At 44.1% G+C, this 20,998-nt stretch overlaps 2 protein-coding genes across 2 annotated transcripts in view; one reads left to right on the plus strand and one right to left on the minus strand.

Annotated features, from left to right (window-relative positions):
* LOC126412765 (neurobeachin) overlaps window positions 1-20,998 on the plus strand; it is a 1,487,907-nt gene that overhangs the window by 1,116,684 nt on the left and 350,225 nt on the right. The gene's annotated exons all lie outside the window — the stretch shown is intronic.
* On the minus strand, window positions 1,276-4,192 carry LOC126412764 (protein mab-21). Its single transcript, XM_050082517.1, has one exon. The coding sequence runs from the start codon at window positions 4,114-4,116 to the stop codon at window positions 3,019-3,021; it is 1,098 nt and encodes a 365-aa protein (XP_049938474.1). The 5' UTR covers window positions 4,117-4,192; the 3' UTR covers window positions 1,276-3,018.

Raw genomic sequence — 20,998 nt, forward strand, 5'->3', positions numbered from 1 at the left:
TTGTGTGACATTTGTTTTCAGTTTTGTTGTTATAGTTGCAGACACATTCTCTCAGTAAAAGCGAGGCGGTAGTCGATTCTTCCAGAGGTGGAGTAACTCTTATCACAAAAGTACACTTCTTCAGGTGTGACACCACTTAGGAGTTTTTTAATGATCCGTGAAGAACCACTTATTACTGTAACACGCAAGATATAGGAACGTTTTCCGTTGGATAAACAAATTCCGTTCCAGCAGTGAAGCAGTCAAGTATATTCTAACAAATACATGCCGGCAGCTGTGACCGAGCGGTTCTAGGCGCTTAAGTTCAGAACCGCACTGATGCTACGGTCGCAGATTGGAATCCTGCCTCGGCCATGGATGTGTATGATGTCCTTAGGTTAGTTAGGTTTAAGTAGTTCTAAGTTATAGGGGACTGATGACCTCAGCAGTTAAGTCCCATAGTGCTCAGAACCATTTGAGCCAATTATTGTCATTTGAACAAATACATACACTTTCGTGGTATAATTGTTAATAAACATTTTGGATTCACAGAGTTCCAGTTTTTCTGTTTATAGCAGCTTGAATGTCGAAAATATGTTCCTACACAAATGTTATTTCACATGTTTTGTTTTATGCTACACCCAAGCAGATGCCTCTTAGTTGTCGTTAAGTCATTAAAAAGGGCAGTGACGTTTGTTAAAAAAAATACCCATCTCGCTTTGTTGCTTAAGTGTGCCTTGACAGGATTGTTATAGGAATTTTATTCCGTTGGCCACAGTTTATGAAACTGAAATTTCTAATAGTATCAGAACTATGTTTCATTAAGTTCGTAAATTTTGTCAGTACACTAGTAGCCTACACGTCTGTAGTAAAGCTATTACAGTATGGATTGCCGTCTGAGGTTGAAATATCTGTTATTTTTAAGTTCAGTGTAGAGTACACACGCTCCTCCCAAGCCGGAGAGAAGTTTTGTGCGCACAGACTTTTTTCGGTGTAAGTGTATTACGTGGTGTGGCAAGAGGCAGTGTGTAGCCTGATTGTCGAGGTAGTTGATAACTCTAGTGGATGCACTGGCCCGAGCTGTGGACTTGCAGGCGTCTCGGCCGTTCCGCGCGGCCTGTCAGCGGGCTTTTTGTAAAACATGTGTGTTTAATTTGTATGGCTGCCGCTGCCGCAGCCGGCCGCGGGTATTTATAAACCGCCGCGGCGGGCGTCTCAATTTTCTGCCTCCGCTGTAAATATGCCCGTGCAGCAGGGACAACAGGGGGTTCAGGACACAACCAACACGCACCCAAGTCGGGAGACAAAAATCGTTTATTGCGCCAGATACAGTACAGGCTGGCCGACAAAGGTTTTATTGTAACAAACATCAGCTGTGACAACAAACAACAGACGACTATAGACACAGATGTTACAGACGAAATGCAAAATAGTCAGACAGAAATGAGTAAATGAAAGTCCTCACAGGTAGGCCTAATTTTAAAATTTCACCGTCACTCCTCGGCGCGTTAGAGAGCTGTATAGTTTTAGGCCTACAGCGGCCTGAGCGAGAGACACTATTCGACAGTTACACTGCTTACATAAATTGACATAAGTTGATAGCTTTTAGTTTGTACGTTACCTTTCATCTCAGCCAGTCGCGTACTCAACACTCACTCCAAAAAACACAATTTTATGACTCTTTTATGCATTCGTATTATACGAAAAAAAACAACACTTTACACAGGCTTAAATATAATTTCGCTTTATACATCGCAGAATGTTTTTAGTTTTGCATATTAAAAATGCACTCATTTGTTTCACATACACAAAAAGATTGTTTTTTTTTCAGTAACGATGGAGACGCTTTGTCCGTATTGTCGCTCTCCAAACTGCACACAAACAATCCATACAGACGACGAACTAATCTCACTAGCCAGTTTTCCTATTTAATTACAGTAAAAAAATTCTCTAAAAAACACACACTTCGTAGTCTTAAAGTGGGATTGTTTTCACCGGTATGCGTAATATATCAGTGTATTTGTTAATTACTACCGAAAGTGATTTTTTGGATTAAAATTGTTTGCGTAGCTACTCAGCGATAGAAGCGAAAAATTGGTACAGAAGCCGGAGGGAAGTTAATTTGACATATCTCCGGGAATGAAGTTGTGGTTATACCTTGCTGCGGGACAATGACGAAGCAAAATCTTTTATTACGAGGCTGAAGCGCGATCAGTGTCAGATTCGCAAGCCGTAAGATCCTGATTCTCACTACGTGTAATGTGAAATTCTATATTACGAGTATTTAAATTATTTAAGGTTTTATGATGAGGTTCTGTACGTGATGAAAAAACACATTGGCTCATATAGCAACGAAGGGTCGGTGTGAAGGCTTGTTCTGAGGGCCATTTTCAGCGGTATCCGAAGCTTTTAGTCGACATGTGCTTTTGAAGCAATAGAAGTAATAAAGAAGCGCACTCCGAGTCACTGAACCCAATGGCTTTGCTATATGTGCTGTTATGCTCAAGAAGGGGTTCCCTTTGGAGACAACAGTCCTTCGATAAAGCGGAGACAAAATCTTTGGCTGACATGTGGCAATTGGCAGTTTCGTTCCGAACTGAAATACATGCACGTGTTCGACGCAAAATGCTGCACTAGTAAGTATTATTTACCGTGCAATGAAGAGGTGTGGCTCATAGCGCAACAGAGGTTCAGTGTGGAGATTCGGTCTTAAAATCGTCTAATAATTTGACAAATACCGAATCATTTGGTACAGATTTACTTTGCACAGCTGTTTTGTGATGTGTTGTATTATGGAGAGGAGCGCGTATGTAACCTTTGAGGGTGGTAGTCGCTCGGTGTAAATAATACGGGAAGATTAGTGTTTAACGTCCCGTCAACTACAAGGTCATTAGAGACGGAGCACAAGTTCGGACGACACTACAGCTTCTGAAGTGACACGCGCGCATGTCTAACGCAGAAGTTTTATTAACGATTATTGAACGAAGAGGTGGAGGTGAGAAGAGAGAAGAGAAGCGCGGGCGGGCCCACAGAGTGCGGTTACAGCTTCTCGAGGGAGCGCGTGTTGGTGAGCAGCTCCCGCGTGAGGCGCCACACCTGCTTGGCGGCGTTCTCGAGCGCGGACGGCGACTTGCCCTTGAAGAGGTCCAGGTTGGGCAGGAAGTAGTGCGGGCAGCGGCGGCACTGCAGGCACGAGATGAGCTGCAGCAGGATGCCGTTGATGCGGTCGCCCAGGCACGCCTCGTCCCACTCCAGCTCGCGCGGGTGCTTCTCGCACTCGTACAGCAGCAGCGTCTTGACGTGGTACGAGGTGACCGGGTTGCCCGGCAGGTCGAGGTGGCGGTCGCGCAGCGTCTTGAGGATGCTGAGGCAGCGCCGCCGGCAGCCGCCCAGCATCAGCCGGTTCTCGGCCTCGGTGAAGCTCAGCACCCAGGCGTCGCCCTCCATGGCCGACTGCTTGCCCTGCAGCGCCACGCTCTCCTTGGACAGCAGGTCGAAGCCCTCGGTCTTGACGTCGTTGACGAGGCTGGGGTGCGGCCAGGGGATGTGCGGGATGGGCCAGTGCGCGGCCGAGCGCGGCCACACGCCCGAGCACTTGAAGGCGGGCGTGATCTGCACCACGTAGCGCTCGCGGATGCGCAGCTTCACCTCGGTCGTGTCGGCGATCATCTTGACCGAGTCGCGGTAGGCGCACTTGTCGCACGCCTGCGCCACCAGCGTCTGGAAGCGCGAGCGGATCTTGCGCGCCGACAGGTAGCCCGACGCCGTGATGAACTCGACCCACAGCGACATGGAGCGCTTGCGGCCGTCGCTCAGCTTGAGCACGGCGCAGCCGGGCAGAGAGCCGTCGTCCACGAAGTTGAACACGCCCATCTGGTTGAGGTAGAGCACCACCTCGAACTCGGTGGGCGAGACGACGTCGAGCCCCTCGTAGCGGCCGTTGCACTCGGTCAGCGACGAGATGAACCGCGGCTCCTGCACCTCGACCTCCTTCAGCACGTCCTGCACCACCTTGCACACCTCGCGCACCGTCTTGGCCACCTGCGCCTTGCGCGCGTGCACCCGCTCGCCGTAGTACTTGTTGATCTGGTACAGCAGCTTGGACTGCGCCGCCATCATGTCCGGCGGCACCAGCATCTCGCCGTCGAGCGCTCGCCGCTTTTTATCGCCGCCGCGGTGAGCACATACCCGCGTCCTGTTAGTCCCGCGTCCGGGTCGCCACTGCGGCGGCTGCCGTCCTCGCAGCTGCCGCTTCCCCCCCCACTACCGCGGCCACGCCTCGGATCCGCCCCCCGGTCCGCCCCGCACCAATGACGGCCCGGCCGAGGTGCGACTGCGCAGGCGCTGGCGCCGCCCACCGGACTCGGGCCCGCCCCGCGTATTCCCCGCCCAGCAAAAACGAAACAGTTTCTCTTTGGCTGTCGCACAGCGTGATGAATAGGTAAGACCCGCTCCGAGCAACATTGCCCTTCATTTGCATTATTGATTGCACTCGGCTTTACCTATCCGGCGCGCAGTTTTCGCTAATGAGCGGCAGTAATCGGCGACATCTTTGCGACTTAACTAAAAAGCCCTCCCCCAACTTGCCGTGGAAGTGTCGTAGACCTCGAGCTTCACCGAGTAACGTTTTCCTACCGGTGTTTGTGTAAGCTGTCTCGCGCAACTACAGTGCCGCTGTTACTTCTGCATATTCCTGGCTCTTTCCCGTATCCTCGACTAACTGAATTTTTAATCACAGTTCCTACTGCGACGAATGGAAATCAGAAATATTTCATTGATAGGATCTTCGGTAAATGTGCGCGCCACAAAAATACGACTGGGGGGGGGGGGGGGTTAGCCGTATACATTTCTGCCCAGTAGCCACGGATTCAAGTAAGGCAGACTTAACGGTCGACGTACCTGGGTGATCTCAGCAAGCTCATTGTAAATAACGTGGGGAAGTCGTAGTACAATACTAGACCACAAGCTGTACATCTCAATTTCATTCTGTACTCTAAAGATAGCAAACTTTCCCAAAATAGCCGAGCTAAAGTCATATATTTTTCTCTTTTCAGATCGGGTTGTCTATTGTACTCTTCAGCCATAAATTGTCATGATAAACGAAAATTGCTACTAGCGTCAATTTACAGTAACCCTCGTAATTTATACTATGCCTTTCGACTGCAGCAGCTCGTCGAAGGCACGTTACTCGTAGAATCGTGCGGTCGATTGAAATCTGACGAAGAATAGCTTCCGAGATTAGTTTCGTGCTACAGCTGTAATGGGGCGGGGTGTTTGTCCACCAGATGTGCTTTCGCTCTAATGAGGAGTTAACGTTATCAGCATTGTTTTCTCATGTCAATAATTTGCTATGTGATTTCGGTCATTCATTTCTTTGTGAGCTGGGTGGAGATCTGCAGATCGAAAGTTAAATTTATTTTACATCTACATTTACATGACGACTCTGACATTCACTCGTACGTGCGTGGCAGAAGGTTATTTGAACCATCCTCAGAGCATTTCGTCACCGTTCCAGTTTCTTTCCGAACGAATTCTGATTTCTCTTATTTTATTGCAATGATCATTTACCCTGTGTAGGATGGCGACTACAAAAAATTTTCGCATTTAGAAGAGTAAGTTGGTTACTGAAAAGTTTTAAATGTATCTTTGTATCCACTGTTGTGCGACCGCGAAACTAAAGAGATACATGGATACGAGAGAGAATTTCGAATCAGTATTATTGAAGAATTTTATTTTCCGTCTACGTTTGAGCGGTTGTTATATATTAGTCAACATATGTCAGTGTTGTAATGTTCCCTGCATTGACATCAGTCTCACAAATATATCTTCGAAAGTTTTAATCTTCTGCATTAATTTCTTTAAAGAGCAACTTCTTTAAAATTGAGAAGTCTGGATTTTAAGCCACGTCTTCTTCTGTTTGAGAAAGTAGTTTCTTTGGTTAAATCACACTGTTTTGTAGATTGTATTTAAAAAGGTATTCATGACACATACGTGCCGTAAGAATCTATTTTCATCTCTGCATGTTTCCACAGTCTTCCACTATTTCGTTCTCAAATCGGTATTGGTATTTTTCACATTCGACTTTCGACGAATAATTTTAGTATATTGTCAAGAGTCATGTTAAGAACCGGCAAAGCGAACCCAGTTTATCATTTCTCGTGCTGGACGTGTTGCTAATATTTCACCACAATGTCTTTTTTGTTCCTTATCGTATTGTATTAATTGAGCTACGCTACAAGCTACTCCATTAGCGTCCTCAAGACATGGCGTTTATCTTTTGTCCTTGGCGAAAATAGTGGAGAGGCTGTTTTATATACTACAGCCGTATGTTTTTTAAACGTAACTTTTTTTTTGACAGTATTTTATACGACTAGTTTCCTTGGGGCTGATAGGCCCCGATATCATTGAGTTTCTGAACAGCAGTAATATTTTGTTCCAGAGAAGAAAAGATACCGACGGGCACATTCCGTTTCCTGATGCGCAACGTAATATACCCTGATTTATCTGAAAGCCTTGAATGTTACGAGCGTCCCATTTCTGATAACCCTATTTTAAGGAGTCTCTACGAGTTTGTGTGAAACGGCTCAGGTCAGCAGCCCCTCTCATACTGCGTGCAGTTTGAGAGCTTGTGACGACGACTGAGTAGGCTTCATTTGCAATACATTCGCGTGCTGCATGAGCAGTGAAGAAGATCAACGTATTCCAGCCGCACAAGCACGGTGGCAGAACGTGTGATTGTAGTCCGCTGTCACTCGGACACTTAATCGCTGTTACTGTGGTGAAACAGAATGCTGGCTATCGCCAGAAGAAGAAGAAATCAAAAGCGTACAATGAGACACGCGAATACTATTATGTCTATGTGAGTTCATCACGTTGGTTACTCAGTTACGAATGTAATAATTACGAGAGACGCGGCAAGGCGCTACCTTTTTCACGTGATGTTAGAGAGCGGCTTATATTATTCTACATATTTGACCCCGGAGTATTGAGATTTGACAGTGCCGGACAGCATTTGCTATCGTGGACCGATTCGTAGTCTACTCCATAGTCACTATAAACTCACATTGCGAAAACAAGGCAGGAGATAACGAATTGCTGGAGTCACTCAATATGACGTACCGTTGAATCAATGTGACATTTTCCTTCTAAAATAGGCTGTATTTATTAAGAGCTCTTTTTAGACGCAGAGCTACTCTTGACCTGAAAAGCCATTCTCGATCACTTGCACCGAACAAGCCATGCCACACGCATGGAAATGCAGGGAAATCAGATAATGTGTCACCGTTTGTGATGGTTTGAGAGGTACTTTGTGCATGTCGTGTGAACACGCACTTTTCTTATATGTACTCGAAATGGATTTTTGAGCCGAAACTAGCTGTGTAACTTACAGAAGTCTTAATGAATATAACCTAGGTTGAGAAATGTCCCCTTAGTTCGACATGTCTATGGCTCTGCAGCCCACTGTGAGGAGTATGTCTGACCTAACTTGTATCGCACGATATTCGGCTATGGAAAGCTACACCGGAGTGCCTGCTTTTGGGTCTGCATTTTTTTTCTCGCGTTTGAGGTGGCACGTTGGTGACATCACATGATCGTAAGTTCGTATTTTGAATAAAAGGATTCAGTTCCTAAATTAGTTACACTTTCTCCCCTCTCTCATACCAATGAACAGCAGTTGTACAGACTGTAAATGCCTACATGTTGACCACTCACAAATTACTAATTCACAAGTTTCCCCGCGTGTCTGGAATAGAAATCTTGCAGTTTCTATCTATGCAGTAGCAGCCTTGGCTTTCAGTAGTGAGACTATTCAAAATGTAAGAGTCGTCCAGAGATCAGTGTAGGCATGCACATAGAGAACTGGGGAGACAGGATGTCTTATGAACCGATTAAGGAAAGGACTAGAGTGGTTTACGTAGTTATGACCACAAAGAAGTGAAATTGGGGTCCACGGGACCTGTAGCGAGACGAAGAGATGCTAGGCGGACCACGGAGGTAGAGTGATACAGCGATGGGTGAGTGAACTCGCAGCAGTAGCAAGGTGATGTTCAGGGGGAGAACTCAGATCACTCACGTAGCTGGCTAATTAACTAATTTCACATCAACAATTTTTCTGCAGCGTATGACCTAATAAGAACTAAACCAGTGCTTCTCATATAAGTTTTCTTCTTCTCTTCATGGGTGACTAGCTGTAAAATAAAACCGTTTCTAGTATCCTTATTCTTATCACATTGAAACAAAATTTACCTTGGCATTGAGTATGTACAGCTAATTGTCTCTATGAATTATAAGCTTTATAATTCATACGAAAACTATCCACAACTATGGTTTAAAAAATTGTTTCGAATAAATCAGACCATTACTGGTTGCAGATTTATTACAAATTCATCTTTAGATGGCTCTTACATATTTCCTTACTTTTCTACTGGTCACGTGCACTAGGATAAACAAAAAAGTGTTTTCCTTCAAAATTCAGTGAACTTACGATAAATTTTTCCTAATTTGAAACAGTTATGAAACGATTTAAAAGGCAATAAAACATAAAAATAGCGAAAACTTACGTAGTGTATATGTCCGTCCTGCATTTGTGTCATATATTTAAAACTTGACATATTTTTCTACGTGTCCTGTGTGAATGCTGTTAAATTCTCTGGAAGTTTCTTTACCACACACCATTCTATCATTTATCGTAGCACACGCGCTAAGCATTTACACAGCGTGACTCAGATACACAAGAGTTATAAAAGCAATAGTTTCAAATATGTTAGGGTCGCAAAAATCCTAAGATACAGGGTTTTATGCCGACATACACGTAGAACGTAAAATGTTGCGTGGTAAATCAGTTTACAGAGAATTACAGAGCATTCAAATAGTGCGCGTGCGGAAATATGCTAACTTCAAAATGTGTGACACAAATATAGGACGAATTCGTCGCACAGAAATATACACCAAGTAAGTTTTTACCACATTCTTGCGTTTTATTAACTTTAACATCTTTCCTGTGAAGATCAAGTAGGAATAATCTCTCGCACGAGTACCGAATTGTGAACGAAATTTTTTTGTCTATCTTCGTCCATCAAGCCTGTAACTAGTGCACCCAGCAGGAACACAAGAAAATCTGTAGGGCCAATCTGAATATGGATCTGTAATAAATCCGAAACTGGAAGAAGCTTGATGTAAGTAAACTTTTTTATGCCATTGTTGTGGCTGGTTGCTGTTTAAACTGTATGCCTTTACAACTTCACTGCAGCCCCGGTTCTCAACCTCCGAGGAGATAGTGTGTCTCTAGGAAGCTTTTACTGCTGTTGGTACCTGTTTTACTCTTTTCCTGCAGTTTTAGTTCCTATTTTGTGAACTATACCATGTCCACATTCTGTTCTTTATTAAAGTACCAACCTTCAAGAAAGTTTCCTATGATCCGCATGCGCGGTATTTAACGGCCGCCACTTTTAATATCTACTTCACGAGCAAAAGTTTCTGCTCGCGTCCGAAAGGAGTGCGATAGTAATATTTTAGTTGCCGAAAACATGATGCTCATTGCGTCGTCTACGCAGCAAGTAATGTAGGCAATAACAGTGGTCTTTTCATCAGCAGAAAGCGCGAAAAAAAAAAAATTCGTCGTTTTCAAAGATCCTGGTACTGTGCGTTAGATTTTTCTTTCTGGTCGCAGATGGAATTAATCTGTGGACCGTGGGCATACACCTGCTAGAATGAGAAATACTTCAGGCAGATACTGAAATGTTCCTCTCAATGAGCTCGTGTCCGTTTCTTTGTTCTCACCTTTCCCTTTGTTATTTAATACAGCCCCTCTCCCTCTGTAATGACCTAGCCTATGCGGTGCTGCGATAATGAACGCTGTTCTTTTTCAAACTGTTATCGTAACGTTCAAATATCTTGAGGACTGTGCCTCTCTCTCTCTTTCCGTGTTTGAAAAAAGAAAAGAAAAAAGTCTTCGACGTGTTAGGTAGCACTACTGTAATTATAGATTACCAAATCGCGTTTTGACACTGCCACGTCAGCGTTACACAGGTGTTCAACTATTTGCACGTTGCTGTGAATGAAGTAGGATGCTCTGACTTCCAAGTATAGGAAGATGTGAATTTTTAAACAACACAGTCTCGCACTGTGAGTGAAGAAAAATTATTTTTTGTCGTAAAAAGACACAAGGAATCAAGTTGCGCTGCTTGTTACGCGAAGGATTCGGTTTTTCCAGCATATCACTTGGTTTGCTCCAGCTTGTAAGGAATTCTCTCACGTTTGCCGACAATTGGTCTGCGGCAAACTGGTGCAGCATTTTAATTTGAGCCACGGCTCAAATGACAACAAACCTTTTTAAAAGTAATCTGGCCGTTGTTCGTTTTCTCTGATAATTACGATCTATTCGCAGAAGAATCTGAATGAGACGTCGGAGTCCATCATTTCTGAGACTGACTGACTGACTGGACCATGATGAGGGTTTTCAAATCTAAGGCTACGATTATACTTCAGTGACTACGCTTTTCTCCTACAGCGAACGCACTTCTGTGAAGTTCGCACGAATATTAACAACTCGAATTTAATTTGAAGGTGACTCTCTGCAGTTGCAGTACTTTATGGAATGTAATATAACATCTAATTGTTTATGCTGTTTCCGGTTTCTGCTTCCACGCTCTCGAAACCTGATTTTTGGTCATTAGTTCTACCAGTTGTTTGATACGTTCGTTCACCTCTTCCTGTGTGTAGGCTAATCAGTTCTTCTCTTAATAACTCCTACACACAACGTACTGTATAATCTGTGTTACAAACTCTAGTCTGAAATGTTTCTTCTCTGCTTCTTCTTCCAGTGCTGAAATGAACAGTTCATGGTTAGCGCTGCGCTAGTGTGTGCGTTCTTCTCCTAGTAAGTTATCATAGCTTTTTGTCATACCCTGTTTTTCATAACTTTTGATTTTCTATTTTATGTTCAAACCTAATTTTGACGTTCTCCAGTGGCCACAATTTTCGGACAATTGCATCCTCTTCTCCAGTATTACTACTACATATTGCTGCCATTCAAATATACAATTTTTTAAACCAGTTCTTCAATTCCGTGTCTCTCTCTGACCGCGTTAAAACTCATTCCGTGGGGGGGAGATAGATACGTAGAGAGGAGGAGATAGAGGTAAACTCGCGCTCATTCTCCACGTCCCCGTCCACATGCAGGTTGATTTTGACTGTTCTATCCGGCTGCATTCCCGTAAACTATTCGCCTAGCGTTATTCGCATGTGCTCATATGATGCCGATGATGTCTATCTCGTTCGAGCCATCCCGATCAACCTTTATTCCTATATAGCCTACGTTATTTCATTTCTTCTACTACATTTTTCTAGATTAAAAGTTTTTTAAAAGTCATATCATTCCGACTGAGTTCGGTACGCACGACTGAAGACAAAATGCCTTTTTCTGAATCCACAAAGGCAACCTGCTGTCAGTACACAGATATTTTTTATTGGTTTAGCCTACAAAGGACCACAAGAAATGAGTTATTTATTCTTTCTTTTCTCCTTTCTTTCTTTCCAGTAATTTTCATTCTTTCCGTATGCTTTTCGCTTCTTTCTTCTGTCCATATTGCACCTATCTTTTTCATTGTTTTCTTCTGGAAGCCTTTCTTAATTATTTTAAAAATACTTGTTTCGCAGTGAAAATGTCGTTATTGCTAATGACCAAGCGGTTGTGCTTCTTGATCACACACATTATCAACAACATTGCAGTATAGCAGCAACAAAAAGTAACTTTTCCATTCCTGCTTGTTCGTATCTTGAACGTGAGTCTTTCTAGTTGGCTAGTTTTTCATTTACTTGTAAACACATACAGATAAGTGCCCGCCGTTGATGCGAACATCTTCGAATATCTGTTAGTTAAATGATATTCACAATTACAAAGCCGAAATTTATGGTTGTTCTAGCAGCGTTGCCGTTAGGAGAGACTTTCCGTTTTGGAAGAGCTGAGAAAGGGAATATCGTTATGTACTCCTCGTGCAAGGAACCTTGTCGTGTTTCTTCTGTTATAACTGGCCGAAACAACAGAAAACGAAAATATAGTACTGTGGTCCACTCGATAACGGGTGGACATCAACACCAGATGGAGGTAATACATGCATGTGTGTTTCGTTTGATGGACAGCTGGCCAAGCAGAAACACTTAACAAGCAACATAATTCCCTCTCTCGCTTTTGCGCTACAGCTGATATTTTAGTCCGACGACTTCTGTTACCTGAATACAGCTGCTATGTAACGAAGCTTCCCGTCATCTTCGTTTGGTATTACTACAAAGAATTAAGGTTTCTTCGGATTCTGCAGCCTTACCTGCTTTATATTGTTGGGTGGAATGTTCCAGTCACCAATACCGTTGCTGAGGAGCAAACTCCAGCAGAACCTAAAAGTAAGAAGTCGAACTTTTATGCATTGCCCGTGAAACGTGACATGTCACGTAAATGTAGCTCGCCTTTTTGTAAAGCAGGCGCTGTATTGGATTCTGGGAGCGTATCGTAAGTCTTCCTGTGCGCTTGCCTAATTGTGCTGAGAAATGTTGCGCCGTGTTAACTGTGTGGAAGTGAGAATATTTCAAAAACGTGGACCTCAGGCTGTATCAGCATACTTCACTCTGTATAACGTCCTCTTTCGAATGATGACTGGGCAGGAAACGGTAGCTATCTTGGTTGGTTGATTTTGACGCCGCTCGCAATGGTTCAGCCAGTTTCATGATATATCACGTTGATTTATGTCACCATAAATTTTGTTTTCCTCGAATCTTCAGATGCATTAGAGTGTCGCAACTCGTTCTCAAGACCGTTAGGCCTGTCTTAGAGGTCGTTGGTTCAGTTTTCCTTAGAGTAATTACTCAAAGAAGACTGCCATTTTTTTTTACTTTAGTTCAAAATATAACGAAAACGTGAATGATTGCAGAATGAACTTCCTTGTCCATTGCGTACTCGCCTATGGGACCGGTGAAAATTATGTGCGTAGACACACATCAGCGCAAGCTGTGGTTTTAACTTTGTGAAAAATTTACCAGTGTGTGGCGTGAAGAAACGAATGTGCGTCTAGGTCGGAACTAAAATGGATGCAACGAGTGTGGAAGCATTTATAATTTTTTCGGGATTAGTTAGAGTAGATATGGAAGTGGTGCTAGTAATTGCTGTAAGTGGTCACCTGCATTTAAAGCGTGGCAAAAGTAGGCCGCACATTCCCATGCTCTGAAGAATGACGACCAAGAAGGGCGACTCCAGTTCTATGAATAATTAGTAGTAAATATCTCACGTGTGTGTCAGCCTTATTTTATCTTTTTGTTCTTGTTTGAAGGACAGTACGTAAAAACGGATAATAGTCACCTGGATGGACTTGGTGAACAGTGACCTGACGGTTTCTGTTGACCTGATACTAAAGATCTGTGGGCTCCTTCTGATGGAAGTAGCAACTAATGCCTTTTATGCAGTGTGTTACTGATAATTGTGGTGATTCTGTACTGTGCAAATAGTGTAATGTATTTCTTAATTATGTTTTATTGCAACTAAAGTTCTTAATTTGTAAACATTGGTTTGTGACATAACTGGCGTAGACGGCACACAACGACCTAAAATAACAGATGCACAGAATATTCGAGCAGTATCGCAGACGTTCTTCTGCTGCAGGATCCTACAGCATTTCCCAAGCTCGGATAGTTCGACGTTCCTGGAGGGAAAAGAATCGTCACTCGTGCAAAACACAATATGCTTGATTCGTAGACGGCGTCATGCAAGCAGGTGAACAAGGGGTTCCGCCTTCTAAGATTCACAGTCGGCTGGTAACATACATACCAATATACGGGGAATCTTCGCAGATTGTGACTTCCTTGATGAAAGTTTGACTGACGTAATCCAGTACGTTGTACTGACAAGCGAATGGTACACAAAAGACAACTAACGTAAATTAATAGTGCTGTAAGGTAGCGTAATAGAACGTCTAATGTCTTCAATATCCATAAAAGATTTATCACATAAAACTAGTAGCACCATCAGACTGTTCGCTAAGTATCATCGTTATACGATTTTAATGAAGCTATACGATGGTAATGAAGCCAAAAAGGCTTGGACAAAATTTCCACTTCGTGTGATGATTAGGAGCTGTCTTTAAATGTGGAATAATAGTAAATAATGTCTATAAGTTAAACTGCATTGTTTATCATGTACGTCCATTCATCAAATCTCTAGAAATGAAAAAAAGTACAATAAACTCCCCTCAACAGCACAAATATTCGGTACTGAGAATATTACGTTTAATTTGTCGAAAACATATTATGTGTTAACCACAGCATGTTTCAGGACTTCGTTATCTCATTACCAAAAGCCATAAACAAAAGTAAACACAAATAATTACTTCGCAATACTACACAGTCGACAATCATGCGGATGTATCTATATTGTCCTGTGCTATTTCGTAGCTTAAAGTTACTATGACGTAGGCACCGTCAAAATTAAAAATCCAACAGCAAACGTGTATTATCAAACATGTAAAACTCTTCCATGAACATATCATGTAGGCGCATAACAGTCTCAGAAAGCTCAATTACAAATTAAAGGCAGCTGCCCTCGCTTACCTCGCTGTAACGTACATAGCACAGCCCCCGACGATGCTACTGCCTGCAGTAAAATGTTTGAACGTTTGTATGTCAAGTTCTGGCAAATCCTAAAAACCGACATTGCACCTATGCTACATTGTTAGCATCCATACAGAACAACCAACAGGAAACGTTAAAATTTAACGACCATTAAGTAGATGAGGTTAGTGGCTGCTTCTCAGCGAAACCATCGCTAGTGTGTGTCCAGAAACGCCCCTTGGACACTTTTCATCTAACATGATGACGCATTCCGCTGTTAAAGCGGGAAAATTTCTATTTCCTCTAAATTTTTGTTGAATTTGCAATACGTTCATGCTTTCGTTGATGCTTCTCGAGGAATGCTACCCATTCTTTGGGATACACACGTTACGGGACAGTACAATCTTTGGTAGATTAGGGCAGTTCTTTAGTTTATAGCTGAGCTTTGTGGTAGTGTAATGCGCCAACATGAAAGTTCGAGGAAGAGTTTAACAAAGTATATTTGTTGCTGGATTTTTACTTTTGACGGTGCCTAATGGTATAGTAACTTTAAAGTTCGTAACAACACAGAGCAATATAGGTAGGTTTGCACGCTTGTCAGTATGTTGCAATGTAATGATTTGTGATTCCTCGTTTTACAGCACTTGACGATCGAATAATATAGCCCCGTAACATGTTGTAAATACATCGTATTTTCTACAAATGGTGCGTAACATTGTCGGTACTGGTTCCTGATACGGTTGTGCGGTGGCTTCACAGCATGTTACAGCCATAATCGTTTTGAGAACGTTAATGTGGGAAGGGGTTTGCCAACCAGTGGCTGTTCCCAGCAACACTTGTATCGCTTTTTCAAGGTAATACCCATCGATTACGTGTGCTGGATCAAACACGGCTGAGCTATGGCTGATGGGAAACAGACTGTAAGATGCAACTCTTACGTGCGACGTGCGCAGTTTCAGAACGGGAGGGAGGCTGCTGGTTCCTTGCTTCCCCTTCGGCGCTAAGACAGCGCACGGCTCAGTAGTAGCCTGCCGCAGTTCTGCAGCGGAACCGATGTTAATGAAATAAATAAATAATTAAATGAGTTCTGCAATACGCACGCGGTGTCACGTCAGCAAATGTAAAGCTTAGAAGGTGCTGTGAAAGGCCATCTTACCTTGCTTACTGCTGATACTGTTGCCGTCCAGCCATCCAGATCTGTGCTGTACCAAATGTTTCACGCGCTAGAGGAACATATTTGCAAGGATTTACGATACCTCATCAACTACAATTCGGCAAAAAGTTCCTGCTTAATATGACTTGAAGCTTCCTACCGAGCAAGGAGGCACAATGCTAAGACACTGCGCTCTTATTCGGGATGGCGGGGGTTCAACACCCCCGTTCGGTCATCGTGATTTAGGTTTTGGTGATAACCGTAAATCTCTTAAGGCTTACTTTGAAATGGCACGGCCGGCTCCCTTCCTTAATTAGAGCTTGCGCTTCGTCTTCTGTCTCTTCGCTGAGGCGGCGTCAAACGATTTCCGTTTAACTGTGTCCGTCTCGGGACATTACCAAAGCGTTTCCGAGTTCCGCACTTAGTTGCTATTCTAGAATTAAAGCAATAACAGCCCTCGGTCGCGAGAAGTCTTTTGACCTAGGTTTCGGCACTTTTATGAGTGCTTCATCTGAAGTAAAACACTGGCATGTAACGTATAAAATAAATATCGAGCCATAAAGCTTTAGTCACAAAATTTTTAAATAGAATACATAGAAGGCAAGCCACTGTAGGCTGCTCACACATGGCGAGCTACGGTAGAGTCAGACTCAGACGCCAAAAACTTTAAGTTGCTATTTCATTTTTCTTATTTGCCGCTTTTCACGTGTGACCTGCCATCTTAGCGTCGTAGACAGGTGCTATTTACCACTGCTACAATGTGTTCATGTTAATTGTTTAACAGATGGTGGGATTATGCTATTTGGCTTTCTACAAAACAATAATCAGCAGTTTCTCTCCTTATAAAGAAAATTTGATGAGGCATACCACAGTGGTAGAGCGTTCGACAGTAAATTTGGTAACAAAAAGCACCAGAAATGAAGAATCGCCACGTGCAGATACTTGTTGGTACAGAGACGTATGTCCGTGGAGGCGGCCGTCGGCTGAACCAGCTACGCGCGGCAGTAACAGTGTTGGCAGTTGCTTAGGACGGGCCGCGTGTAGGAGCTCGGGAACACTGCAAGCCAGGACAGCTTCCGGTGCACTGGACAGCCGGGTCCGATGCCAGAGCACTGTGCACATTTAGGCGGTCAAGGCCTATTGGTGTTTGTCTAGCGACCCGCCGCAGATTCGCACTGGTAGCACCGATTATCTACGGCCGGACGGCTTGTTCGTAACACGTGGCGAGCAGCGAGATAATGCGTGACGCACACGATCAGTGTTACGTCGCGTCTCGCTTTCCGATGCAGTTTCCTAAGAGCGAGCTAAAGCCTAATGTTGTCGAGCCGCAGAAGTCTCGCCTCAGTATCTTCATTGGATTCATGAGACGTTCTAGTGTGTTGACGAAGACCCGACCGGTTTCTAGGCAAATTTTTAACACACAAAGCGAAATCAGTAAATCTGTATGTCCTAGCCAAACAAGTTCAATGTTTGTTAGTATTCTAACTTAATTCTGTCACTGACGTAAACTCCGGAATATACTTCTTTCCAACACAAAGAAAAAAAAAAGAAAACTGACAGCGCGATATATTGGTTCTTAGGTGTACTACACAGTGGTGATCGTGTCACTGAGGTAAACATTCGCACTAACAAGCTGAACAGACTCATAAAACTTTAAATTAATGTATAATTTTTTTCGTACTCTGATTTTGATTAAGTAAAACTTATATGTTGCCCCAAGCTACGGTCAAACGTTACGTGTGAAAGCCTCGTGAAAATTCGTGTAGCCGTTTTGGAGATTAGCGTGTTGAAACAATCAGATAAACGAAGTTTTTTAAAAGTAGTGTTATTATGTTCTCTTACGCTCTCTACATCACCTGCAGTCAGTGTTTGGTAAAGAGTTTCAGTCTGCAGCCAGGGCGGTTTTACAGTTTGATTGTTAGTATAGGTGTAGATTACACGATTATTGAACAGTGGCATCCACTAAATGTGTGGGAGTACGTGTACGGAGTTATTTACAGGAGAATTTCCACAGGAAACTAATAACAGAAAAGGTAGATCACACCGATAATCGAGTATTGCTGCTCAGTCTCGGACCGTTGCCAGGTTGGATTGAAGAACAAACCGAAAGCGTGCGTTCCTAGTGGAATCAACTAATAAACATCTTCCCCCTACACATATCCCTCGAGAACCCCACGGAGGTAAAGTTGCGGAGAGGCTTCCTAGCAGTCGTTGTTCCCGCGCACAATTCGCGATTGGAACAGGAAAGAAGGAAGGAAGGAAGGAAGGAGGGAGAGGAGCGGAGTGATACTGGTACACGAAGTACTCACCGCCCCACACCATAAGGCAGCTGCTCCGCCCAGCGTGCGGTGTTGGTTACGTATCGCTGGCGGCGCCGCACCTGGACGCCGGCCGCAGCGCCATTGTGCCCGTAATCCGAAAATTGCCGCCCGCGACGCCACCCGTTACGTCCCGCCGGCATTCTGATCGCCCCTCCCAGCAGGCGCGAACCTCGTATTAGGGCCCGGAGGGTGCTGCCTGCCCGTGGACAGCCCGGCTGCCGGATACCGCCGTGTTTGTCCCCCTGAGTACATGATTGTCACCTTCCATGAATGCGGTGTTCGGTATTATACTCTACCTCCTGCTCCAGCTGTGTGCGTGTATGTATGTATGTATGTGTGTGTGTGTGTGTGTGTGTGTGTGTGTGTGTGTGTGAGAGAGAGAGAGAGAGAGAGAGAGAGAGAGAGAGAGAGAGACAGACAGAGAGAGAGAGAGAGAGAGAGGGGGGGGGGGGATATGCATCCGTGCTTCATGGTAAAACAGGAACCCAACAGTCTCGAAGGCTCATCCCTGAAGAAGTTTCGTAGCAGCTCGTAAATACAGGGTGTTACAAAAAGGTACGGCCAAACTTTCAGGAAACATTCCTCACACATAAAGAAAGAAAATATGTCATGTGGACATGTGTCCGGAAACGCTTACTTTCCATGCTAGAGCTCATTTTATTACTTCTCTTCAAATCACATTAATCATGGAATCGAAACACACAGCAACAGAACGTACCAGCGTGAATTCAAACACTTTGTTACAGGAAATGTTCAAAATGTCCTCCGTTAGCGAGGATACATGCATCCACCCTCCGTCGCATGGAATCCCTGATGCGCTGATGCAGCCCTGAAGAATGGCGTATTGTATCACAGCCGTCCACAATACGAGCACAAAGAGTCTCTACATTTGGTACCGGGGTTGCGTAGACAAGAGCTTTCAAATGCCCCCATAAATGAAAGTCAAGACGGTTGAGGTCAGGAGAGCGTGGAGGCCATGGAATTGGTCCGCCTCTACCAATCCATCGGTCACCGAATCTGTTGTTGAGAAGCGTACGAACACTTCGACTGAAATGTGCAGGAGCTCCATCGTGCATGAACCACATGTTGTGTCGTACTTGTAAAGGCACATGTTCTAGCAGCACAGGTAGAGTATCCCGTATGAAATCATGATAACGTGCTCCATTGAGCGTAGGTGGAAGAACATGGGGCCCAATCAAGACATCACCAACAATGCCCGCCCAAACGTTCACAGAAAATCTGTGTTGATGACGTGATTGCACAATTGCGTGCGGATTCTCGTCACCCCACACATGTTGATTGTGAAAATTTACAATTTGATCACGTTGGAATGAAGCCTCATACGTAAAGAGAACATTTGCACTGAAATGAGGATTGACACATTGTTGGACGAACCATTCGCAGAAGTGTACCCGTGGAGGCCAATCAGGTGCTGATAGTGCCTGCACACGCTGTACATGGTACGGAAACAACTGGTTCTCCCGTAGCACTCTCCATACAGTGACGTGGTCAACGTTACCTTGTACAGCGGCAACTTCTCTGACGCTGACATTAGGGTTATCGTCAACTGCACGAAGAATTGCCTCGTCCATTGCAGGTGTCCTCGTCGTTCTAGGTCTCCCCAGTCGCGAGTCATAGGCTGGAATGTTCCGTGCTGCCGGCCGGAGTGGCCGAGCGGTTAAAGGCGCTACAGTCTGGAACCGCACGACCGCTACGGTCGCAGGTTCGAATCCTGCCTCGGGCATGGATGTGTGTGATGTCCTTAGGTTAGTTAGGTTTAAGTAGTTCTAAGTTCTAGGGGACTTATGACCACAGCAGTTGAGTCCCATAGTGCTCAGAGCCATTTGAACCATTTGTTCCGTGCTCCCTAAGACGCCGATTTTTTTTCGATCGTCTTCCTGTCGGGACACCTTCGTTCTGGAAATCTGTCTCGATACAAATGTACCGCGCCACGGCTGTTGCCCCGTGCTAATCCATACATCAAATAGGCATCTGCCAACTCCGCATTTGTAGATATTGCACTGACTGCAAAACTACGTTCGTGATGAACACTAACCTGTTGATGCTACGTACTGATGTGCTTGATGCTAGTAGTGTAGAGCAATGAGTCGCATGTCAACACAAGCACCGAAGTCAACATTACCTTCCTTCAATTGGGGCAACTGGCGGTGAATAGAGGAAGAACAGTACATACCGACGAAACTAAAATGAGCTCTAACATGGAAATTAAGCGTTTCCGGACACATGTCCACATAACATCTTTTCTGTATTTGTGTGTGAGGAATGTTTCCTGAAAGTTTGGCCGTACCTTTTTGTAACACCCTGTATAACTGTGTTCAGCCCTTTGCATTACGACTGATATAACATAAGCTTTTGACTATGTACATATTGCTAATTTCTAAATAATCTTAAAAGGCGTTTCGCTCGGAGGTTTTTTGACTAATAGAACCCGATAGGTTACACTGAACGTGAATGTTCAACATAAGCGAAAGTAACATCGGGCGTGCTCCAAGACTGCGTAATAGGCACTTTAAGTAGGCACTTTGAAGTTGTCAGTAAATGTAAACTATTTTTGAGATGGGCTCAGCATTGTTCGCTGACAGTACTTTTGTCTACGGGAAAGCGCCGTCGTTTCACAATCGTAAGGAAATGCAGACAAAATTGAACAAAGTGTGTAATTGGTTTAATGGGTGGCAGCTCCCCTAAAATGTGGATAAATACAAGATAATGCCCGTAACAGAGAGAAAGGATATGGCAGTATCTGATTACTAGATTTTATGGCAAACATCTGGGGCACATTTAAATTTTTTTGGGGTAGTAGTAACAAGCGATATGAAAGAAGACGAAAACGTAAAATCGGTATTAGGGGAGCTGACTGGAAGATATAGATTTGTGGGAAGGGCTCTGGGGAAGTGCAACACATCCGTAAAGGAAATTGCCTTCAGCACCCTAG

The sequence above is a fragment of the Schistocerca serialis genome, chromosome 7 (assembly GCF_023864345.2).
Source record: "Schistocerca serialis cubense isolate TAMUIC-IGC-003099 chromosome 7, iqSchSeri2.2, whole genome shotgun sequence".
NCBI classification, from domain to species: domain Eukaryota; kingdom Metazoa; phylum Arthropoda; class Insecta; order Orthoptera; family Acrididae; genus Schistocerca; species Schistocerca serialis.